This window comes from Choloepus didactylus, chromosome 4 (assembly GCF_015220235.1).
Source record: "Choloepus didactylus isolate mChoDid1 chromosome 4, mChoDid1.pri, whole genome shotgun sequence".
In the NCBI taxonomy this organism is placed as follows: domain Eukaryota; kingdom Metazoa; phylum Chordata; class Mammalia; order Pilosa; family Megalonychidae; genus Choloepus; species Choloepus didactylus.
Genome location: NC_051310.1, coordinates 43,366,635 through 43,392,241, shown reverse-complemented (window position 1 = coordinate 43,392,241; position 25,607 = coordinate 43,366,635). Strand labels below are relative to the sequence as shown.

Sequence of the window (25,607 nt, the reverse complement as noted above, 5' to 3'; positions counted from 1 at the left end):
AATTCTTTAGAACCTAAAAAGGGTTGTCTAAAGTGTGCGTAAGAGTGCCCACCAGAGTGACCTCTCGGCTCGTTTTGGAATCTCTCTGCCACTGAAGCTTATTTCATTTCCTTTCACATCCCCCTTTTGGTCAAGAAGATGTTCTCCGTCCCACGATGCCGGGTCTACATTCCTCCCCGGGAGTCATATTCCACGTTGCCAGGGAGATTCACTTCCCTGGGTGTCTGATCCCACGTAGGGGGGAGGGCAGTGATTTCACCTTTCAAGTTGGCTTAGCCAGAGAGAGAGGGCCACATCTGAGCAACAAAGAGGCATTCAGGAGGAGACTCTTAGGCACAAATACAGGGAGGCCTAGCCTCTCCTTTGCAGCAACTGTCTTCCCAAGGGTAAAACTTATGGTAGAGGGCTCAACCCATCAAACCACCAGTCCCCTATGTCTGTGGTCATGTTAGCAACCATGGAGGTGGGGTAGGCGCATACCCCTGCATTCTCCACAGGCTCCTCAAGGGGGCACCACACCTTTTTTTTTTTTTTTTCCTTGTTTGTCTTTTTTCTTTCTTTTTTTTTTTTTAACTTTCCCTTCTTTTTTAAATCAACTGTATGAAAAAAAAAGTTAAAAAGAAAACAAACATACAATAAAAGAACATTTCAAAGAGACCATAACAAGGGAGTAAGAAAAAGACAACTAACCTAAGATAACTGCTTAACTTCCAACATGTTCCTACTTTACCCCAAGAAAGTTACATAATATAGCAACATTTCAGTGAACTTGTTCCTACTACATCCATCAGAAATTAACAGACCATAGTCATTTCTGGGCATCCCCAGAACGTTAAATAGCTTATCTGTTCTTCTTGGATTATTGTTCCCCCTTCCTTAATTGCTCTCTACTGCTAGTTCCCCTACATTCTACATTATAAACCATTTGTTTTACATTTTTCAAAGTTCACATTAGTGGTAGCATATAATATTTCTTTTTTGTGCCTGGCTTATTTCGCTCAGCATTATGTCTTCAAGGTTCATCCATGTTGTCATATGTTTCACGAGATCGTTCCTTCTTACTGCCGCGTACTATTCCATCGTGTGTATATACCACATTTTATTTATCCACTCATCTGTTGAAGGACATTTGGGTTGTTTCCATCTCTTGGCAATTGTGAATAATGCTGCTATGAACATTGGCGTGCAGATATCTGTTCGTGTCACTGCTTTCCGATCTTCCGGGTATATACCGAGAAGTGCAATTGCTGGATCGAATGGTAGCTCTATATCTAGTTTTCTAAGGAACTGCCAGACTGACTTCCAGAGTGGCTGAACCATTATACAGTCCCACCAACAATGAATAAGAGTTCCAATTTCTCCACATCCCCTCCAGCATTTGTAGTTTCCTGTTTGTTTAATGGCAGCCATTCTAACCGGTGTTAGATGGTATCTCATTGTGCTCTTAATTTGCATCTCTCTAATAGCTAGTGAAGCTGAACATTTTTTCATGTGTTTCTTGGCCATTTGTATTTCCTCTTCAGAGAACTGTCTTTTCATATCTTTTGCCCATTTTATAATTGGGCTGTCTGTACTATTGTCATTGAGTTGTAGGATTTCTTTGTATATGCAAGATATCAGTCTTTTGTCAGATACATGGTTTCCAAAAATTTTTTCCCATTGAGTTGGCTGCCTCTTTACCTTTTTGAGAAATTCCTTTGAGGTGCAGAAACTTGTAAGCTTGAGGAGTTCCCATTTATCTATTTTCTCTTTTGTTGCTTGTGCTTTGGGTGTAAAGTCTAGGAAGTGGCCTCCTAATACAAGGTCTTGAAGATGTTTTCCTACATTATCTTCTAGGAGTTTTATGGTACTTTCTTTTATATTGAGATCTTTGGTCCATTTTGAGTTAATTTTTGTGTAGGGGGTGAGGTAGGGGTCCTCTTTCATTCTTTTGGATATGGATATCCAACTCTCCCAGCCCCATTTGTTGAAAAGACCGTTATGGCTCAGTTCGGTGACTTTGGGGGCCTTATCAAAGATCAGTCGGCCATAGATCTGAGGGTCTATCTCTGAATTCTCAATTCGATTCCATTGATCTATATGTCTATCTTTGTGCCAGTACCATGCTGTTTTGGCAACTGTGGCTTTATAATAAGCTTCAAAGTCAGGGAGTGTAAGTCCTCCCACTTCGTTTTTCTTTTTTAGAGTGTCTTTAGCAATTCGAGGCATCTTCCCTTTCCAAATAAATTTGATAACTAGCTTTTCCAAGTCTGCAAAGTAGGTTGTTGGAATTTTGATTGGGATTGCATTGAATCTGTAGATGAGTTTGGGTAGAATTGACATCTTAATGACATTTAGCCTTCCTATCCATGAACATGGAATATTTTTCCATCTTTTAAGGTCCCCTTCTATTTCTTTTAGTAGAGTTATGTAGTTTTCTTTGTATAGGTCTTTTACATCTTTGGTTAAGTTGATTCCTAGGTACTTGATTTTTTTAGTTGCTATTGAAAATGGTATCTTTTTCTTGAGTGTCTCTTCAGTTTGTTCATTTCTAGCATATAGAAACATTACTGACTTATGTGCATTAATCTTGTATCCCGCTACTTTGCTAAATTTGTTTATTAGCTCTAGTAGCTGTACCGTCGATTTCTCAGGGTTTTCTAGATATAAGATCATATCATCTGCAAACAATGACAGTTTTACTTCTTCTTTTCCAATTTGGATGCCTTTTATTTCTTTGTCTTGCCGGATTGCCCTGGCTAGCACTTCCAGCACAATGTTGAATAACAGTGGTGACAGCGGGCATCCTTGTCTTGTTCCTGATCTTAGAGGGAAGGCTTTCAGTCTCTCACCATTGAGTACTATGCTGGCTGTGGGTTTTTCATATATGCTCTTTATCATGTTGAGGAAGTTTCCTTCAACTCCTACCTTTTGAAGTGTTTTTATCAAAAAGGGATGTTGGATTTTGTCAAATGCTTTTTCAGCATCTATTGAGATGATCAATTGATTTTTCCCTTTCGAGTTTTTAATGTGTTGTAATACATTGTTTTTCTTATGTTGAACCATCCTTGCATGCCTGGAATGAACCCCACTTGGTCATGGTGTATGATTTTTTTAATGTGTCTTTGGATTCGATTTGCAAGTATTTTGTTGAGGATTTTTGCATCTATATTCATTAGGGAGATTGGCCGGTAGTTTTCCTTTTTTTGTAGCATCTTTGCCTGGTTTTGGTATTAGATTGATGTTAGCTTCATAAAATGAGTTAGGTAGTGTTCCATTTTCTTCAATGTTTTGAAAGAGTTTGAGTAAGATTGGTGTCAGTTCTTTCTGGAAAGTTTGGTAGAATTCCCCTGTGAAGCCATCTGGCCCTGGGCATTTATTTGTGGGAAGATTTTTGATGACTGATTGGATCTCTTTGCTTGTGATGGGTTGGTTGAGGTCTTCTATTTCTTCTCTGGTCAGTCTAGGTTGTTCATATGTTTCCAGGAAATTGTCCATTTCTTCTACATTATCCAGTTTGTTGCCATACAGTTGTTCATAATATCCTCTTATAATTTTTTTAATTTCTTCAGGATCTGCAGTTATGTCACCTTTTTCATTCATTATTTTGTTATATGGGTCTTCTCTCTTTTTGATTTTGTCAGTCTAGCTAGGGGCTTGTCAATCTTGTTGATCTTCTCAAAGAACCAACTTTTGGTGATATTTATCCTCTCTATTGTTTTTTTGTTCTCTATGTCATTTATTTCTGCTTTAATCCTTGTTATTTCTTTTCTTGTACTTGGTTTAGGATTGGTTTGCTGTTCATTTTCTAGCTTCTTCAGTTGATCCATTAGTTCTTTGATTTTGGCTCTTTCTTCCTTTTTAATATATGCGTTTAGTGCTATAAATTTCCCCCTTAGCACTGCTTTTGCTGCATCCCATAGGTTTTGGTATGTTGTGTTCTCATTTTCATTCGTCTCTATATATTTAGCAATTTCTCTTGCTATTTCTTCTTTAACCCACTGATTGTTTAGGAGTGTGTTGTTTAACCTCCAGGTATTTGTGAATTTTCTAAGTCTCTGATGGTTATTGACTTCTAATTGTATTCCATTGTGGTCAGAGAATGTGCTTTGAATAATTTCAATCTTTTTAAATTTATTGAGGCTTGTTTTATGTCCCAGCATATGATCTATTCTGGAGAAAGTTCCGTGAGCACTAGAAAAGTGTGTGTATCCTGGTGATTTAGGATGTAATGTCCTGTAGATGTCTGTTAAATCTAATTCATTTATCAGATTGTTTAGGTTTTCAATTTCCTTATTGGTCTTCTGTCTGGTTGATCTATCTATAGGAGAGAGTGATGTGTTGAAGTCTCCCATAATTATTGTGGAAACATCAATTGCTTCCTTTAGTTTTGCCAGTGTTTCTCTCATGTATTTTGTGGCACCTTGATTGGGTGCATAGACATTTACGATTGTTATTTCTTCTTGCTGAATTGCCCCTTTTATTAGTATGTAGTGGCCTTCTTTGTCTCTCAAAACATCCCTGCATTTGAAGTCTATTTTATCTGAGATTAATATTGCTACACCTGCTTTCTTTTGGCTGTAGCTTGCATGAAATATTTTTTTCCATCCTTTCACTTTCAGTTTCTTTGTGTCCCTGCGTCTAAGATGAGTCTCTTGTATGCAACATATTGATGGTTCATTTTTTTTGATCCATTCTGCGAATCTATATCTTTTAATTGGGGAGTTTAATCCATTTACATTCAACGTTAAAACCGTGAAGGCATTTCTTGAATCGGCCATCTTATCCTTTGGTTTATGTTTGCCATATTTTTCCCTCTCTCTATTAATATCCTTTATTGTACCCATACCGAATCTCTTTAGTACTGAACCTTTCTCCAAGTCTCTCTGTCCTGTCTTTGTTTCTCTGTCTGTAGGGCTCCCTTGAGTATCTCCAGTAGGGCAGGTCTCTTGTTAGCAAATTCTCTCAGCATTTCTTTGTCTGTGAAAAATTTAAGCTCTCCCTCAAATTTGAAGGAGAGCTTTGCTGGATAAAGTATTCTTGGCTGGAAATTCCTCTCACTCAGAATTTTAAATATATCGTGCCACTGCCTTCTCGCCTCCATGGTGGCTGCTGAGTAGTCACTACTTAGTCTTATGCTGTTTCCTTTGTATGTGGTGAATTGCTTTTCTCTTGCTGCTTTCAGAACTTGCTCCTTCTCTTCTATGTTTGACAGTGTGATCAGTATATGTCTCGGAGTGGGTTTTTTTGGATTTATTCTATTTGGAGTTCGCTGAGCATTTATGATTTGTGTATTTATGTTGTTTAGAAGATTTGGGAAGTTTTCCCCAACAATTTCTTTGAATACTCTTCCTAGACCTTTACCCTTTTCTTCCCCTTCTGGGACACCAATGAGTCTTATATTCGGACGTTTCATATTATCCATCATATCCCTGAGGTCCATTTCGAGTTTTTCAATTTTTTTCCCCATTCTTTCTTTTATGCTTTCATTTTCCATTCTGTCATCTTCCAGGTCACTGATTCGTTGTTCAACTTCCTCTAGTCTTGTACTATGAGTGTCCAGAATCTTTTTAATTTGGTCAACAGTTTCTTTAATTTCCATAAGATCATCCATTTTTTTGTTTAGTCTTGCAATGTCTTCTTTATGCTCTTCTAGGGTCTTCTTGATTTCCTTCATATCCCGTACTATGGTCTCATTGTTCATCTTTAGTTCTTTGAGTAGCTGCTCTAGGTGGTGTGTCTCTTCTGGTCTTTTGATTTGGGTGCTTGGGCTTGGGTTATCCATATCGTCTGGTTTTTTCATATGCTTTATAATTTTCTGTTGTTTTTGGCCTCGTGGCATTTGCTGAACTTGATAGGGTTCTTTTAGGGTTTGTAGACCTATTGAAGTCCTTATCTCTAATTTATCAGATCTACAGCTTCGTGGAGTACACTTTCTCTAACTAACCAGCAGGTGGCGTCCACGAGCCACCTGTTCTCCACAAGCCAGTTCTCCCCTGCTTAGCCTTTTTGGTGAGTGGGGGAGTGAGTCTTGTGGGGCCCAATTGGTGTACCAAGCTTGCGTGTGTAGTTGGTGTTGCCTGCCCTGTATGTGGGGCGTGTTTCTGGGCAGTCGGGGAGGGGGGGTGGCCCTAACAATCAAATCTCCCTGATGATCCTAGAGTTTTAAAGCTGCTTCAATAGTCTAATCCTTCAGTTCAGTCCTGCCACAGTTTGTCTCTGCCACTGACCCACAAGTCTTTGGTATTGGCGTATGGCTCCTGAGACTTGCAAGTGGGCCCCTCTTCCAGGCTGTGCACCCCGGGTCCTCTGTTGAGGGATGACTGTGCTATGTCACAAGTGAGTGCCGTCCCCCCAGGGCAGTTCTGGGCTTCTGGGCTGTGTAGGGAGGCTCCCAGTCTGCTCAAATGATGGCTGAATGGGGCTTTGTTAATTCACACTGCTCCACCTTCCCAGTTCTGGGACATTCAGCTGAGGTTGCAGGGAAGGCTAATGTCCACGCCCAGTTTTGTGGTGTGTGCCTGTTATTTGAAGCACTTCCGTCACACTGGGTTGTCTGGGGCAGCTCTGAGCTATGGGGCTGGCGATGGGCAGGAGTGTTTCCTGTCCACCATGATGATGGCTGTGAGCGGACACCCCCCTTTTCTTGGGAAGTTGTGTTGTTTAGTGAATTTTCTCAGCCACTGGATTATTGCCTTTTGTCTCAGAGCTCTCTTAGTTCTGCTCTTGACTTGACGTGCCCAAATTGCAATTCTTTGAAGCTTTCTGTATTGGGCTTCTTAGAGTAATTGTTTTAGAAAAAGAAAAAAGGATTTAAAAAAAAAAACAAAAAAAAAAAAAACGGCCCTCCTCAGAGATCTAATGGGTTATTGAAATGCTAATAGACAAAGCAACCAGGGCCATTAAGGAAAGGTCCACAGGGCAGAGAGATCAGCTTTGCTTCGGGATTTGCATATGCGCCTCAAGGCCTGAGCTCCGCCCTTCCCCTTTCTGTGTTCACCAGAACTCCCAAAATCCTCTGCTTTTATTTTGGAGTTTTTCGTGTTGTTTCTTTTCTATGCCTGTCTCCTCTCTGCTGGGCTGGCTGCTCTCAGAGTCTCTGTTGTCTGGTCTCAGTCTATCTATGGTTGGAGTTTGAATCAGTAGAATGAGTTTCCGATAAGAGCAGCCACTGCAGTTCTCCCTTCTCCTTCCCGGAGCTGACAGCCCCTCCTCCCCCGGGACTGAGCCTGGCAGGGAGGGGCGCGGGTCCCCTGGCCGCAAAAACTTACAGATTTCGCTGATCTCAGCAGTTCCACGTTTTCATGAGTGTTGTATGAAGTGTGCCCAAAGACAGATTGTTCTGTGGTGTCCAGTCCATGCAGTTCCTGGCTTTTTACCTACTTTCCTGGAGGAGTAACTAAAACTTACAGCTCACCAGTCTGCCATCTTGCCCCGCCTCTTCCATCTATTTCTTTTTCAGAATATTAAAGCATGAAACAAAAACAGCATGTAACTTTACAGTCTAGATAGTCTTTGTTAGTGTATTTATTTCAATATGTACACAAGCAAGGTCAGGAAATGCAAATAGTACAGAAATTCAAAGTAAATCATGTACAAAATGCAAAGCAATGTTTCCCTCCCCATACTTCCCTGGTCTTTCTCCCAAAAGGCAATCACAGTGAACAGTTTCTTGTGATTCTTTCCAGAAAATCTAAAACTATAATTGCATTTTAGTTTACACAAAAGGGATAAAAAAATAATGTAGACTTTTAAGCATTTGTCTTTTTTCTGCATAATATCCTTGGTGATCTTTTAATATCGCTACAACAGATATTTTTATTCTTTTTAATGGTTGCAGAATATTCTACTGTATGTATGTACCCTAATCTACACTCACCTGGCCCCTGCTGATGAAATTTTTCTGTATTACAAACCGTACTGCTATGAAGTTTAGGATTGTATTTGTGTATTGTATTCCTAATGGTAGGATGGCCGGGTCAAAGGAATTGTAAATTTAATTTTAATAGATATTGCCAACATGCCCCCCAGAAAGTGCACTAATACACATTCCCACCTACTGCCCTTGAGTGGCCATTTCCAATATCCTTCCCAAGACAATTTGTTAAACGATTTGATCTTTTCTAATTTGATGACTGAAAAATTGCATTTCATTGTGGTTTTAATTTGCATTTCTCTTATTATGAGTTGAACATCTTTTCATATGTTTATTGGACAAGCATTTCTTTTTCTAGACCCATGTTTTTCAATTGAGTTTATTTTTATTGATTTGTAGGAATTCTTTGTAAATTATGGAAATTAGGTCTTTGTCATTTATGTTGCAAACATATTTTTCTAGGTTTTTATGGTGTTTTCATTGTGTTTAAAGTGGTTTTTTAAAAAAATCATAAGTGATGATTTGACTACATAAAAATTAATTCTTTCAAGGATTCTGGGGTTTGTATCTGCTTAGAAAGACTTTCCTCTGTACCTCAAGATGTAGAGAAGTCCATTTATTCTTCTAGAATAATGATGATTATTATTGTAACTAATTAATGTGGAGTTGGCATGAGGTGAAACTCTGGGATAGGTGTTGAGGTAGAGAAGAGGATTTTCCAACAGTTGCAGGAGGAGATGACAAGGGCCTGAACTAAGGCAATGTAGCAAGAGTGGAGGTGAGAGACTGGGAAGATAGGACAATAGGACTGGCTTTCCATGGGATATATGCTTGACGCCTGGTAGGTACTTGACATTTGGTTGCTTAGGGTATTAAAAGTCTAATAGAAATGTACCTGGACATATGTACTCAAGGAGTATGATGTACGCAACCTGTTTTCAAATGTTCAGAAAATAGATGGATAGATAGATGATAGAATGATACAGCAAAGATGGCAAAATGTTAAAAACCCATAGATCTGGGTATCTGGTGGGATGTTTGTGGGTGTGTTGGAGTTTTCTCTGTATGGGATTTGAATTATTTTTGCAACTGTCCTGCAATGAAAATATTTAGACATAAAAAGTTAAAAAAATAAAATATTGTAATGACAAGAGAAAAAAAAAAAAGAGTCTAACAGCATTTGATGCACTTTGCTTAAGCTCCGGCCAAAAATATCTGGTAACTTCGGAGCATCTCAGGTGTCCACGCAGCCAGCCGTCTGTTACCCTAAACTTTTACTGGGTTTTCAATTTTTTTCTGTTGTCATACATCTTTGTGCCATGTCCACAACCAGGTGGTTTTCAGATCTATTTTCATCACTACTTTTTGTTTGTTGTGTTGTGTTGTTTTTTTTTTTTTTTAAATTCAGTTTTATTGAGAAATATTCACATACCATACAATCATCCATGGTGTACAATCAGCTGTTCATGGTTCCATCTTACAGTTGTGCATTCATCACCCCAATCTATTTTTGAACATTTCCCTTAAACCAGGAAGAATCAGAATTAAAAAAAAAAAAACAAACACCCAGATCACCCCCCCATCCCACCGCATTTTTCATTTAGGTTTTGTCCCCATTTTTCTACTCATCCATCCATACACTGGATAAAGGGAGTGCGATCCACAGGGTTTTCACAATCACACTGTCACCCGTTGTAAGCTACATTGCTGTACAATCATCTTTAAGAGTCAAGGCTACTGGGTTGGAGTTTGGTAGTTTCAGGTATTTCCTTCTAGCTATTCCAATATACTAAACCTAAAAAGTGTTATATATATATATAGTGTGTAAGAATGTCCACCAGAGTGACCTCTCGACTCCATTTGAAATCTCTCAGCCACTGAAGCTTTATTTTGTTTCATTTCGCATCCCCCTTTTGATCAAGAAGATGTTCTCTATCCCATGGTGCCGGGTCCAGATTCATCCCCAGGAGTCATATCCTGCGTTCCCAGGGACATTTACACCTCTGGGAGTTAGGTCCCATGTAGGGCGAAGGGCAGTGAGGTCACCCGCAAAGGTGGCTTAGTTAGAGAGAGAGGGCCACATCTGAGGAACAAAGAGGCACTCAGGGGGAGACTCTTAGGCACAATTATAAGCAGGTTTAGCCTCTCCTTGCAGCAACACGCTTCATAGGGGCAAGCCCCAAGACAGAGGGCTCAGCACATCAAGCCATCAGTCCCCAGTGTTTGTGAGAACATCAGCAGCAATCCAGGTGAGGAAGTCCAACAACTCTGCATCCTCCCCCAGCTCTTCAGGGGTCCCCAAATATGTATTTTTATTCTCCACCCAAATTACTTTAGGATGTGTTGCTATTTCATTCTAATCTATACAGACCTACCATAGCTCACTTCTATTCCAAGTTCCATGTAATTGTAGTGCTTGAACAAACTGACTGTAGAAGTTATACTGTTTAGAAAATATAGATCCTACACCAAATAAACATCTCTTCCCCTGGTCTCACATGGAAGTTGAAGTTTGAACACAGTCAGCTTCAACCTTTACCCTTTGGCCCGATTTGCTCTAGTCTTAACCAGATCTGCTTTATTCATATCTCTAATTGAATTCTGGGCTGTGTTTCAGATTTTTTTTTAACAGTTGCTGTATGTGTAAATACTGATATTCATATCTGCTGAGCTCTAGCTCTGAGTTTCAGGTGTAACACAGATACCCAGTGTTCTAGAGACCAATCAGGTTATACATTAAGGGATCATGTGTTGTGTTTTTAAAGTTGTTTTTTTCTTTTTTAATGAGCCATTGGATGAGATCTTGTTTCTGGGGAAAGGAGTCAAGTGGTAGCAATGCTACTGCTCATGGCTCAAGCCTCCTGCTGCAAATGTATGCTCTGAAAGGGGGGCAAGAAAACAAATTGAGCTAAATTTGAATTCTCCTTTTCCCAAAGATCCTACCCCTGATTTCAAAGATTCACAATATGGTTGATATATTAAAAAAAAAAAAAAATAAGGAAGATATGTAGCAGTAAAAAAATGATGAACAGTTTTTGAAAAAGTTTTAAAGTACCATTTTTCATCTATCAGACTGGCAAAGATCTGGAGTCTGATAACTCTTAGGGCAAGGGTCTAGGGAAGCTGGCACTCTCCTATTCTGCTAGTAGGAGAATTAACTGTTATGATCTCTTTGGAAGGCAATTGGCAAGATTTACCAAATGCACATATCCTCTGATCCAGCAATTCCATACAAGATTATTCATTGCAGCCTAATGGGTAGTGGCAATAGATGATGATAACCTAAAATGTGTCTATCCACAGACTGGTTAAATAATTATGGCATATCCTCACCATGTAATACTTTAGTCACTGATGCTTGTTTATGTATAAGATAGTTCTGGAACTATACACCAGAAACTGATAGCATTGGTAGCCTCTAGGAGGGGATTGGGTGGTTGCAGGACAGGGATGGAAGGGACTTTTTTTAGTCTTCTGTATCTGATGAATCAATCACCTATTTCCATCCCTAACCCCAACCGAAGAGAGAGAGAGAAAATAAAAAACATCTGGTGGCAGAAGGGTGTACTAAAAGTTTTTAAAACATAGGAAACTTGAGATAAATCCTAACCAAAGGGTTATTAGTCATAATGGGAATCACTTAGAGAAAGTTCAAGAGTTGAAGGTCATCTGATCTGTCTCACCCACTCTTTTTCTCTGCACAGAACACAAAGAAAAAGGATGGGAAGGCTAAGAGCAGGATGGTACAAAGGAGTCACGAAGCCAAGAAACTTGTAGGACAGAATGAATAAATGAATAAATCATCACACTTCCCCCACTGCAAACCACAGTAAAACGTTTAACTCTTTAGTATGTACGTTTTGTTTTTTGTTTTTTGTTTTTTTTGCTGGAGACCATAGCGTGAGGCTCGATGGCCTTTGGCCTCATCTTATGTCAGTCTAGTCAATGGATGCCTATTTTATAGTTCAAACAGATGGAGAAAAGGAAAATCTGGTCTTATCCCAATTAAGGGCTGCAGAATTTACAATTCATTAGTGTAAAGTGCTTACATTCAGTGCAAAAAGGGCAGACTCAGAAGGGCAGGCAGATGCCAGGGAACGATGGTTCCTGGGAGAGATGCATTCCATGGGCCAAGGAAGGAAAAGACTTGTCAGACTTCTCTCAAAAGGGATCCAGTACTTTCCTTGCAGTCTTTTCTCTCTCTAACAGGATCAAGTTTTAATTTGACAGATATTCATAATAGTTATTTATTTAACTATTAAAAAAACCTGATTGAGAGGTAAATCACAGGGCTTCTAAGCACCTGAGATACTGACTCCAGCTTCCAGTTCCTATTTGCCTTAGCATCAAGTGTGATCAACAGGCTGAGTTCTGGTTGGTGGGAGACTCAGAGCTGCAGAGCTTTTCTTTAGGCCCCCCATTTGCAAATCAAAATCACTGAGTAGGAGAAACCCTTTCTAAAACATACACACATCTCTGGTGGGAAGACAAGCTAATGCATATTTTAATTAGTGAATTTATTTTTTTCATTATTTAGTCCTTTATTCAATAAATTCTATAGAGTGTAAACTGCGGGCTAGACTTGATACTGGTGCTGGATTGATAACGATGAATAAGCATTGTTCCCTGCCCTCAGATACTTTTCTGGATGATAGGCAGACAACTGCACAAGGGGTTGGGAGCCTGGAGGAGGGGATACCAGTCCAGTGGGGTAGGAGGGAGAGGAAAATTTTTTTTCGAACTAGTGCACATTAAAGAAGCACTTTGCTGAGTTTCCCGCCAAGTGGACTTGACCTACTCTTTGTTCCCTCCTTTTGACTCTTGTTCCATAGGCCCAACTCAAAAGTGAGCCCTTGACTTTCTCTGTTAAGACACAGAAAAGAAGCACACTGCCTTCTCAATGGCCGCCAGGTACCTGCATATCCATCCTGTGGTCCTGAAGAGACTGAAGGAAAGCAGGAGAGACGAAGAAGCCTTTTCCTAACCAAATTGAGGGATACAAATGGGACTGTAACTCAAACAGGGAAAGTCTGGCCATTCCTTCCTAGGATTCTGGCTACATTTTTCTCTCCCAGATTTTGAAAAAGGGAGCCATGTTTTCTCATCCATCAACTTTGCAGAAGGATTGTTCAGAATTGGCAGCTCTGACCTGTGGGCAATTTACCTTAATCCCTCCCTATAGGAGAGGTTTGCCCTCCTCTATCCTCTGGCTGTGACAGTGTGCCTCCGGCCGTGTCTCAGGCTCCCAGACCTGCTCATTTTTATACGCATCTGCAGCTTTCTGGTGCCAGACCTTGAAAACCCTCCTACTCAGACCGTCTTCCAAAGATTCAGGTTAACTCCTTGTGCTTGTGGGAGGAGACACTTGGGGAACAACCAGTTTTATTACACAGGTAACACTAGCCCCAAAGCCGTCTCTGAATTTTGGGAAGGGAAAGAACGGAAAAAGAGGCAATCCTTTTGGTTTACAATTTTTGTAAAACCATTCTGGTTAAGGGGAGTTGCTGAAGCATCTCTGCATGGAGGATACTGTACAAACAGGATGACGCGGGTTAAGAACCAAAACGCAGGGAAGGTTTCCAGACTGGCAAAAGGCTAAAGTAAAGTGCCTCTTCTCAAAGGAAGAGAGTTTCATTTGTTTTAGAAATGCTTGGGCGTAAACATGAGTGCACGGGAGTGTGCACACACACTCACTCTGAGGTAGAAAGAACTAGCCATCTCCCGAGAAGCACGCACAGACCCCACCCAGAATTTTACAGAAACATGGCACTTGTGTGAAAGGTCCTGCCCTTGCCCAACGTGGCTGGCAGCAACCAGTCCAGCTTTATCCAACTTGGGGCAGAGCCACGGAAGTCCCACTCCATGGGAGGAAAGAAATGGGGGGCACTAGCATCACCCCCCTCGCCACAGTTCTCAGACTGTGCTTTGCTGGTCCCTCTGCCCAGGGTCACTTCCTGGAGCCTGAGCTGTGGGCACCCCGGCTGTGGCTAGTCAGAAGCCACTGGGCACAGATATCTTGCACCACTGCATCCCCGCTGCTCTCGGCAGCCTGCTGCACCTGCTGGACAAGGGCGGTGGCCCGTGAGTGTTCTTGCTTCACGGCAATCAGGTAGGCAGAACGCAGTTTGCAACATGTCAGGTAGGCCCGAACCTGGCAATCAGATATAAGAGACGGTGGAAAGGAAAAAATCACTGATGAATCACAGAGAAATTACACAGAGCTGCGTCGGAAAGCTCAGGCAGATGAGATATCACTTCTCACCTACCGAATTAATAATTAGGTTGCTTGCCTTTTATTGTATCAGAGCAACTCTTCAGAGCAACTCTTTAAATGTTCTGGACACTAAGCTTTTGTATTGTACTATTTTATAGAAAAAAGTTATATACCAAAAAAAAAAAAAAAAAAAAAAAGAAACTAAAAATTTTAAAATGAAAAGGGCGGGCAGGCAGGCAAATTCTGGCCTCTGCCCGATCTGCCTGAGGCACTCCCCTTCAGAGACCTGGCTCTCCAGCTTGCCCCTGGCTTCAGAGCCAGCACTGTCACCTCCCACGAGTTGTGAGTTTACGTTATTTGGGTGATTATTTGACTGATGATGTCTCCTTGACCAGACTAAGCTCATGAGGGCAGGAATAATGTCTGTTTTTCTACCTCTTGTATTCCTGGTGCTGAGCACAGGGCCTGGCCTGTGGTAGATGTTCAACAAATATGTATTAAATGAATGAGTGAATGAATGAATGAATAAATCACCACACTTCCCCCACTGCAATGGGCACACAGAGATCCCTCTTCTCCATTTTTTCTGTTTTCAACTTGCTGAGTTTAAAATCCTTTAAGGAGGAAATTTGGGGAGAAAAAGGCATATACACAATTAGAAAACGCCTAATTAAGGCCTAACCCCAGGTTGACTTGGCTTTTGTGGTTTGGATCAGAAGCAGCTCAGTTTGGAGAGGTGTCTCCCGTCCTCTGGAGCACTTCTCCTCTTGTGCATCCCAGGCTTGGTGAAGATAAGAGCCCCCACCCCATCCCACCCCATCCCGCCCCATCTCACCAGCACCACCGCCTGATTAGTCAGGGACATGGGCTGGTGCCAGCAAGGCCCCCATATACTGCTACAGCACTTCCAGCAGCAGCTGCCTTTCCCCCACCATGCCTTTCCTCCCCCCTGGAGAGTGGAAGGGACTCTTCTCTCTTCGTTTCTGGGTCACTAAAGTCTTTCTTTCCTAAGCTCAATTACAGATAATCTCCTGTAGCTAGAAGATGTCTAACATGTCCTGAGCTCGCTAAAGTAATCAAGTTCTGCTTTTGGGGGTTTCTATTCACTGCCTTAGGCCATTTGCTCTCACCAGTCTGTGCGGGTCCACGTAGCACCTATGTATAAATATATATCACAAGTGTGTTACACAAATATCCTAAGTTGGCAGGCAAAATTCCTACCAAGAGAATGATATTTTGCCAGAGAGTCTAGAATGGGAGCTGAATGAAGCCTTTTTTTCAGCAAGACCCTAGGGCCTGAGATCACGTAAGTGCATTAGGGCAGCAGTTGAGAGAAAAAACTGACAGGGCTAACAACTCTCTAGATTGTAGTGTTTGTCTTTCCCACCAACAAAGCCTCTGACCTATTGAGTGTGAGGCTCAGTGACGGCTTGAACATGAACTGTAGTCCAGGACTCAGGAGACCTGGGTGTCAGTTTCTCATTCTGATTCTAGGACAGTAATTCTCCACATTTCAGAATGCTGGAATTCCAGCCTTTCACAGGATCTTATCAGGATGTTGCAGAAATACCCAAAGGGTTTAGAACATTCTCTCCCTCTCCCTCAACTGAAAAATGCCCCATTGGTTCAGTCTAGGGTATTGGCAATGCAGCCATGGGGAGCAGCTCCATGCCTGTGTAAGAAGCTGTTGGCTTCTGATCCTTGTTTTCTTCGTGAGGGTCTCAGCTGCCAGATCATTCCACTGCTGGTGGCCAGGGCAGCTCAAAGTCTGGCTTGGGTTTCCTGTGTCTCTCCTGACCCATGGGCCATCCTCCAGATGGCAAGATGATCCATCCTGAGGTTAGCCATAAACAGGGGCAGTTGGGAATACTCTTATTATGCCTGGCACTCATTGCAGAGGCAACATGAAGAAAAGGTTCACTGATTTCTGACTAACCAGGGAAGAGTCCATTAGCCTCAGGGATGAGGTGTATTCTAGAGAATGAGACACCAAAGAAGATTTGTTGGTCAAGGGGTCAGGTGCGACGTTTTCTTACTGTAGAGTGTACCCACATCCCTCCAGGATAAAGAAGTACCTGTCCACTTTGGGAATCTCATCCAGTTAACCACCTTAAACATGGAAGTGTGGGATCTTCTAGGGCTCGCTGAGAGAATACCTCAGTATAAATTGGAGATTCAGAGTGACCTAAGACATATTTGCCTTGAGAATAAAGAAATGGGAAGGCAAAGGCTCAGGCAGTGACTGTTCATGAGTTCCCCCATCTATTCTCTCCCTTCTACACCCTTACCCCAGTCTCAGCTCCACCTCTGGGTAACAAAGAAGTGGAGATACAAGTTGTATGGAGGAGCTGTGGGGAGCAAGGGGTAAAGACAAGGCAAACCTGAGGTGCTGTTCATTAGCATCATCAAGGTTTGGAGATGATTCTGCTCACCTTGTTGTCATCGTTGTGTATCGCCTGGATCAGGCCCTCTAGCTCCTGTACAGAAGGGAAAAACAGCCAGGGTGAGATGGAGAAGAGTCCCCCAGCATGCGAGCCAGGGCCCAACCCAGTCTCAACTCAGCTATTCTGACTCCAGGTTGGGAGTGCCTGCCTGACTTTTTAAAAACTCAACACCTGTTATAAGATCAGCAAAGGAAATCTAACAGATAACACTACGCTTGGGGAATTTGCAGAGAAAGTTCAGTTCCCAAGAGGCCTGTCCTTGGCCTTCATGAATGGATGTGGTCTGTTCACCCTACAGATTCCAGAGTGGGACAGTTTTACAGGCAGCATGCTTCAGAGGCTATCTGTTGCCCAGTTCTGTAGGTCAATATACACCCCCAGGTACAAACAATATTAGACAATGAGATAGAGAAGGATAACTTCCTGGTGTAGAAGTTATCACCATGAATTTTCTTTTTAGGTAGCGGTTGATCCGAGTGGGGCCATTATTGCAGAGGGGCCAGAAAGAGTTTCAGGGACATTAAGGGGAACATAAAAATGAGGAGGGGGATATGAAGACACTGAAATAGGCAGGTGGAGCCGAGAGGTAAGGGAGTGAGCGCACCTGGGGTGGGATTCTCTTGAATGCTTCTAGGCAGTTGAGGAGGATGGTGTCCCCATCACTTCTGGCTGCCATGCCGGACTCACTGACACACTTGAGTAGTTGCCGGATCTCACTGTATTTCTCCCTCTCCACCAGCTGCCGGGCAGCTCTGCAGTAGGTGGTGGCAGCATCCAGCTGGAAGTCCTAGAACAGACCATGGAGATGTGGGCTGAGGACAGCAGGGGTCTCCACAGTGGGAAGGGAGGCAACAGATAACCCCCCCCCCCACCACGCTCGGCATACATAAGCCATAGTGATTGTAATCAAAACATAAAACACAAATGTAAGGGAAAAAATAAGCAAAACCTTCCTCTTTTGAGCCAGACATTGAGGATGTACCCACAAAACTCCTAATCTTAGTATCTAAAATGGTACATCTCACTTGCTGCTGTGTCACTTTCTGAATATTTTCTAACCAAATTCCTAAGATGACTTTGTTCTCTCTAGTGAGTCACCTTCCCCAACATATGTTGGGGGCTGGTGTCTGCTGCCCTGGACACTTGGTGCTCTGTTAAGCTCCTTAGTGTTTGGAAACAGACTAATTCATCAAATGACCCATTTGCTGAAAACTGTCAGATAAATACCTTAAACTCAGTCTAGGACAACCCTTAGGCCACGGGGCTGGGGGACAGCTGCCCCTCTGTCTGCCCACCTGGGGGGCTCTGTGCATGAAAAGCTTTGCCTAATGCTGACCAATCGTTTATAAAGCCACTGGCTCTTGAGATGCACAATGTGTAGGTGCTGCTCTGTAGGCTCCCCAGGTGTCTGCATGTAACTGGGGGGGGGGGGGGGGATTGGGGCTGTGTGGTTGCTGGAGGCACTCGGCCCCTTATGGTTTCACTGCCCTGCTCCGGCCCCTGACCCAGCCCTATGGACATGCCTGTGTCCTCCTATCATGAGCAACAGGAAATGTGCTCCCAGAGCTGGCTCCCGTACAGGCAGAGGGCGGAGGGGCAGTGCTTGCTGCCAGTGGCCTCACCTGCCACACAGAAAACCCCCTGGCTGCCCCCTCTGCCAGGCTCCCCTGGGAGTGTGAGCAGAGGCTCTGCAGGGAAACAGCTGAGGGGAACTGTCCAGTACTAGTTTAAGGTATTTATTTGACAGTTTTGGATGAATCTGTCCTTGGTTACCTGGCTTTTGGCAGTGGTCTAAGTCCTGAATTTGACCCAGTTTTCTAAGAGCCACAACCTAGATTTTATCCCTGGTGTACGTGCAAATCTGCTTTCCCTGGGATAAAAATTTTCTGAAGAATAATCTCTTGCGGAACCATGATCAGGTGCTGTTTGCCCTCGGCATGACCCCAAGTAACCCAGGTCATACCTGCAGAACACGGAATGCCATTCCAAAGCCATCTTCGACATTTTTCCCTCCTAGCATGACCTGCAAAGGAGAGGGAAATTAGTGACTAAAGAAGCAGTAGTTATTGGATTAGTCCCTCAGTCAAGAATGTTGCTGATAGTCCCCATACCCCATTTATTCAATTATTCAATAAATATTTTTTGAGACCTTCCTAAGTACCTGGCTCTAGGGGTACAAGAGGGATCAAGAGGGACTTGATTCCCAGCCTTCTATGGCTCACCTTCTAGTGGGGAGGCGGCCGTCAAATGAACAAGTGAAACAATAACTGGACAATTACAATTGTGATAAGTGTCCTGAAAGGGAGTCTGCCAGGGTTCTGAAGCACCGAACATACCTTGCAGGCAACGTCCATTTTCATGTGATTATTTCCAAACAGGGTTGGCAGAGGCAAGGTGGTGCTTTGAGAGGTTCCGGCACTTTCACACCGATGTAAGAACCTGGTCACTTCCACCTGCAGCTGAAGTGTATTGATGTGCCTGTGACGACGGGAGACACACACTCTAGCCTCTGAGGGGCTTCAGCAGTGATGCAACTAGGGCTGGGTGACTGAGAAATCGTAAGATGGCAACAGAAAAGGCAAAAGAAATGATGTGGAGGGAGAAGAGATCCAAGATTCCCTCTGAGCAGTTATGACAAGACAAAAACAGGTGGTCTGGTGCGCCGTACCAACTCTCAACAGTGAAGATGCACCATGGAACTGGACAAGCTCCTGTCATCCAATCAGTATCCATTGAGCACCTCTATGCCAGGCACTATGTTAGCTGCCAACAACACAGCAGAGGTCAAGAGAGACCTGAACTCTGCCCTTGTAGAGTTTCCAGGCAAGAGGAGAGATATTCAAATATTCAGTGATTAGATCTCCGAAGGCAATAAATGGTAGTGGTGGGGGCATTTACTTTGGGTGGTGTGTTCTAAGCAGAGGGATCAGCAAGCCCAAAGCCAAGAGGCAGGGAAGGACTTGGTGTGTTAAGGAATCCTCAGAAGGCCAGTGTGACTGAAGCTTAGCATGGAAGGAGTGAGTGGCATGAGATGAAGATGGAGAGGCAGGCAGCAGCCAGATCATGCAGGACTTTTTGCCTACTGTAAGGAGTTTGGGGTTGAATCTGACTGTAACATGTGATCCTAATCCATCCCCTACTCCCCTCTTCTCCTAAAAGCTCTTCTGTAGCCTTTCCAGACTTGTCCTAGACACTATCACACAGGGACAATGCCTTTTAGATGTTTTTCTGGAGAGTTCTGGGAATGCACACAGACAGCTTCATCACCAACACTCAGTTCCAGCCCTTTCTGCCCCACTCTGAGCATTCCCTGAACCCCAAGCAACCTTGACACATCAGCTGCAGTCATCTTCTTTTGGAAGAAGGTGGTTTTCTTCTTTCCACTGCTGCGGGATGTTTCTTGGAGATAGATCTTCAGATGGTCCTTGGCCTTAAGCAGCCATGAGAGCTTCTCTCCTAGTTCTGTATACGTCTTTGCTTTGTGACTGAAGAACCGAATACAGGTCATGGCAGCTCGGACTTGGTCCTAAGAGAGACAAATACATGTTGAGGTCAAAGGAGATAAAGGATATTGGGCATGGAGTGTGATGAGAATCCTGATCTGATTCCCACCTATGAAGCCTGGTTGCCTGCGTGCACTCACATCCCATCTCTGTTTTGTATCAGTCACTCCAAGGCCCAAAAGATCTTAAGGCAAACCAATTGGCTGAGTTCTTGGTTAGGTCATCATTCCACTACTTTTCTCCATTCAACTTTTGGTCTTCACACTATCTTTGGCATTGACTAATTCAGTTTCTCCATGATTTAGTATTGGCAATCCTCAGTCAGGTTGGGAGAAACTTGTTCCCTCTCTCATCACGCATCCTCCCTTAAAATACTGTTTTCCATCATTCCTTCTGAATTCTACATTCATGCCTCACGTGTATCTTCAAACTACCACATACCTCATTTTTACCAATTCCTTGATTTCTGAAGAATGCCACAGCTGGTGAGACTAAGGTTTGCCTCTTTAGGATGGAAGTCTTAATAACATTTAACAATGTTAGAGAGCAATATGGATTTACTCTAGGGTCAGTCAAATAGCAAGGCCAGGTATCAAATGATGGCCTTGTTCCCTCATCTCATGCAGCTTCCCCCTGGGTGGCTGGGTGTCACCAGCAGAGGCAGAAGGCAGGATGGGGCTGCTGTTACCTTCATAAACTGCTGCAGCTCGTACAGAATGTGGTAGTAGTTCTTCTTCTGTAAATGTTGACAGGCAGCAATCAAGTACTTCCCCCAGCTCTCCAAGGTTGGATCAATGGATTCTAGCAAGTTTTCCAAAGTATGTAGCTTTCCACTTTTATAGCTTGGCTGGAAAATACCTTCTATGAAGACTTCTGGAGGACTCTCCTGGAGCAGGACAAGGTGAGAAGTCAGAAGTCATGAGTCTGGTTCTGGTACTGTCTGGGATCCGTTCTAAATTTCCTTCCACCCACATCCCCCAGCATTTTCCTAGAAAAGTGGTTCTTAACCTTTTGTGCATCACAGATTCCTTTGAGAATCCCACTCTAGCAACTGCTCCATCTCTTACCTTAGCTACTATTACCCATACTCAACTGTCTCCAATTTCTCTCTTGTGATTTTCTCTTGAACCCACTCAAAGCTACTGTTTGTACTCACAACTTGACTGAACTGCTCCTCAGGTCATCAATGACCTCTAAACTGTTAAATCTAACAGTCAATTCTTGGACCCTGTGCCACCTGACCCATCAGCCCTTTTCAGTACAACTGATGGGTTCCTCCTCCTTGAAAACTTTTTGTATTTGGCTTCCAGGTCACTATCCTCTCCAGGTTTTCTTTCTATTTCTCTGGCTACTCCTTCTCAACCTCCCTTGCTGATTTTTCTTAATCTCCCCAGGTCTTAGGAGGGACCTGCTTTCTTTCCATCTATACTCAGTCTCTTGGTGATTTCATCTCGTCTCACAGCATTAAATATTATCTATTTGTTCATGATGCTCAAGTCTGTATCTCCAGCCTGTTCCTTCCTCCTGAACTCCACAACCCTATATCCAACTGCCTCAATGTTTTTTTTTTGCGGGGTATCTAATAAACTCAATACATCCAAAAACTGAGCTCCTGATCAGATTCTCCAAACCTTCTCTTTCTGCAGTCTTCCCTTTCTCAGCAGACAGCAACTCATTCATCTAGTTTTCAGGTAAAAACTCTTATAGTCATCCTATCCCTTACACCCCAACATCAAATTTATCAACAAATACTATTGGCTCCACCATCAAAATACACCTAGAATCTGACCATTCCTCCCACCTCCACTGCTGTCCCCTGGCCCAAGCCATCATCGCCACTTGCCTACATCCTTGCAATAGCCTCCTCCCTGGTCTCCCATCTTCCACTCCTGCCTCCTTCCTGTCTAATGCCAACAAACTGAGTAATACATTAAAACATAAGTCAGGTCATGTAGTTACTCTTCTGCTCAAAATCTTCCAGTGGTTTCTCTCCTCACATTATAAAAACCCAAGTCCTCATAATGCCCTACAAGATGTGACCCCTGTTGCCCTTCTGATTTTATCTGCTACTGCTCTCCCCAGCTCACTCTGCTCCAAGACACTGGCCTTTCACCTGCTGCCTCCTCTCAGACTGTGCTTCCCTCACAGTCTCACTCTGTCACCTCCATCAGGTCTTTACTCAATGTCACCTTCCCTGGGCAGCCTATTGAAAACTGCACAAACCAAAATCCATCCTCCCGACCTACTTTATTGTCTCATTACTCATCACCAACACTGTATTTATTATTTACCTTGTTTACTATCTCTTTCTCTACTATATGTAAGTTTTATGAGGGCAGATATTTTTGTCTTTTTTTTCACTCCTGTATTCCTAATGCCTGGAATAGTCCTTGACTATTAATAAATATTTGATGGATGAAGGAATAAATGATGGACCAACTCCTTAGAAAAGTGCACACATATACTAAACTCTGTGAACAATTTCAGGGGATTCACTGATCCCCCTGTTCTTGAAGCTCATCTGTGGTTCAGGGACTTTGTGTCATACACCCCCAGTCTATGGTAATAGAAAAGAAAGAGAAATTAACTTGGCATTTAGACTTTAGATTAGGAGTAACTAATGGTGAGTAAAGAATGGTTATAAACTCAGTAGAGCCATAATGGTCCAAAAGCCCTCAACATGAGCTGTTTAGAAGTGAAGAAGATCTGGGCTTTGAGAACATCCACAGTGGGTGAAGGTGAGGGGCTTCCTACCCAATTTTGGCTGTTCCTAAGAAACCTAAAAGTTATAGGCCACACTTTAAGAAGCAAGGGTATCAGTTCCATAGGAAAGGTAGATTTCCTTTGAAGAACAACACCTTAAGAACTTCTATTTCATCCATTCATTTACCCACTCATTCATTCACATCTAGATGGCACTAATACACAGATAAGTAAAATATAGGCCTTCTCATTCCGAATGGGAAAACACACTTGTAAACTAATCATTGCAGTTCAGAGGGATAAATGCAGGAACAGACTATGATCTGGGTACAATGGTGGTGCAAAGGAAGAGAAGATTGACGCCACTTGAGTGTTCTGTGATGGCTCAACAGAGAGGCCCCGAAAGGATGAACAGGAGTTTGCCAAGAAGACAAGGAAGGGTGGGTATTCCAGGTTGGGGAACCAGCACAGGAAGACTCAAGGAGGTAAGAAAGTGCAGGGAAATTTAAGCAATTTGGTGAGTCTGGAATGTAGACAGGAATTTGTGGTGGATACACATTGAAGAAATAAGGGACCTTTATCCCATCTGGTCCTATAATTTGGACAAGGAATTTGCCAAGGAATTTGGACTTCCTCATGTGGCCAAGGGGGTCCACTGAGGCCTTGTCAATAGGGAATAATATGAATTTATTTATGTTTTGGAAAGCTCACTCTGTGTTAGGTAAAGTGGTGAAAAGACAGGGAATAAGTCTAGGAACAGAACACTTTTCATGTTCCAGGCATTCAGTTGTGATTTTCACACAGTTTTTCTGCTCTTCCTACCTGCTTAAGAATTAAGGTAAGATAGTTGAGTTCAAGGGCAATTGCGATTATGGGAGATAAAAAAGAAGGCTCCTTTTCTAGCTCTGACAAATGTACAGCAGGAGCAGTGCTGTAGTCAGCTTATCCCAAGATTAAATAAGCAGCTTAACTGTCTGAGCGGTCATTAGATGGAAGGAACAAAACTGGGTAATTTCCATTTGTAATTTGTGTTTGAGAGAAGCAGCTTTACCCTAAAATTCCTTTGGAAACTGAGGAAGAGAAAAATGCCAGCAATTAAACTCCAAATAATAGAACTCCTACATTATTTTACATACCTAGTCAGTAGCTACAACAGTTAGTAGCTATGGCTGTAGTGAATACATCTCCCTTGCACTGCCCTGTAGGGGTATGGTGACTTCAATTCTGTGAACTGTTGACCTCACTTGGACCAACCTAGAAAATATGTCTATTTGTAAACTTTTCATTGGCTACCATTTTGATTCAGGGTGGCAAACTGAAAGAATATCTTAAGGTTCCTTTAAATTTATATGATACTTGGTACAAATCAGCCAATTCCTCAAAAAGTTAACATGGACCTGACTCAACAGTGGCTCCAAAGAAACAGTGCATTTCAGTGGTGACTTTGCCTCCACTGGAAGGAGGGCAGAGATGTGAGAAGAAAAAAGCAGGGCATGTTCTCCTTTGCTATGGGTGTTTCCTGGCCCTTGTGGTAATAACTCTAAGTGGACGCTAAGCTGAGTCAACAGCAGGACTCAGTCCCAGGGCAAATGTGGAGGCAAACGGAACTATGAGGACAAGAAGGAAGCATCTTCTTCTTGTCTTTGGTCCCTGGGTCCTAACCCTCCCTTGATGCCACACATTTCCTTTCCTTCGTCCTATCTACTCTGTCCTCTGACTTCCACTCTCACTCAATTAAGCTTTCTCTACTAGCACACTTTCCACGATTACTCCCTTGTCAGTCTAGTTCTTTCTTTCATCTCTCCACCCTGATTTCCAGTTCAAGTACTCCTTCCCCAGTATAAACCTACTGAAAAACATCAGAAGATTCATACACCACAGTACATCTTGGGTAGGTATTGCCTCTTTGTGGCATATTTTTAATAACTTTGCTTTTTGCTGAAGCCCTTGGAATTATATGTCCATAAAGATCATTAATTTTAAAAAGTTAATTACACCACATCTTTTTTTCTAAAGATCATCAAGCATATTTTGAAATGCCTAGGACACTATGGTAAATCTCTAACCTAATGGTGTTTATAACTAAAAATAAGAATATTTACTTTAAAAACTCTTGTCAGCACTAATATATTCTAAAAAGTAACAGTGGCTAACACACATGGATGAGTTTCCTACGAGGCACTTGCTATTCTAAGTTGTTAACAATGTTAACTCATTTAATCTTCTTTAATTCTATGAAATAAGCACTGTAATTATATCTATTATTATCTCTACTTTACAGATGAGGCACCTGATGTCAAGAGAGGTTGGGCAATTTGTCCACGGTCACACAAGTCTCAAATCAAGTGTCTCAGTCCAGAGTTCATTCTCTTAACTACTACCTGACTCTTCTATACACTTCGGGAGAAGAGATGAAATTCCTTATTGCCATGAGAAGGGTGATTTGGGAGCAGGTTAAGACTTGTTGCACACCCACTGAATAATGACCATGCAGACAGAGTTTTCATTTTGACCTGACTCTGCCAGGGACAATCCCACAGTTCAAGGATGGATTAGATTTCCAAATCCACCCCCAGTCCCCTGCCCCTTACAGCTGAGTGGTTCAAGCTGGGTGGGCAAAGCAGGCACTGGCCCTTGAGAGCTGTGTCCCTCTGGGCGTCCCACCTTGTTGAGCAGGTGCAGCAGGGCTTCCCGCAGGCAGTTGTGCCTCACGTAGAAGCTGATGATGGCCAGGTTGGTGCTATAGCTATGCAGATAGAAGAGGCATTCTTGGTAGTAAGTGTTGTGCATGATCTTCCCCTCAGGAATCACCTCCAGAGAGAGGCTCTGGGTCCGAAGAGTAGCTTCCAGCTCCCTCAAGGTGGCAAAGTAATCATCATCTTGCTGAC

The 25,607-nt window shown here is 42.7% G+C and overlaps 1 protein-coding gene across 3 annotated transcripts in view; it reads right to left on the bottom strand.

Annotated features, from left to right (window-relative positions):
• Nucleotides 1-13,624: 13,624 nt before the first annotated feature.
• ZFYVE26 (zinc finger FYVE-type containing 26) overlaps nt 13,625-25,607 on the bottom strand; it is a 70,552-nt gene continuing 58,569 nt past the window's right edge. For 2 of the 3 annotated variants that reach the window (XM_037832464.1, XM_037832466.1), the window contains exons 35-42: nt 25,384-25,602; nt 20,705-20,902; nt 19,840-20,039; nt 18,850-18,991; nt 18,477-18,536; nt 17,118-17,300; nt 16,502-16,546; nt 13,803-14,006 (exon numbers count right to left, since the gene is read on the bottom strand). In XM_037832464.1, coding sequence (XP_037688392.1) covers nt 13,803-14,006; nt 16,502-16,546; nt 17,118-17,300; nt 18,477-18,536; nt 18,850-18,991; nt 19,840-20,039; nt 20,705-20,902; nt 25,384-25,602 — 1,251 coding nt within the window. Of the gene's footprint in view, nt 14,007-16,501; nt 16,547-17,117; nt 17,301-18,476; nt 18,537-18,849; nt 18,992-19,839; nt 20,040-20,704; nt 20,903-25,383; nt 25,603-25,607 lie in introns of all 3 variants that reach the window. The other variant, XM_037832465.1, reaches the window with a different exon arrangement.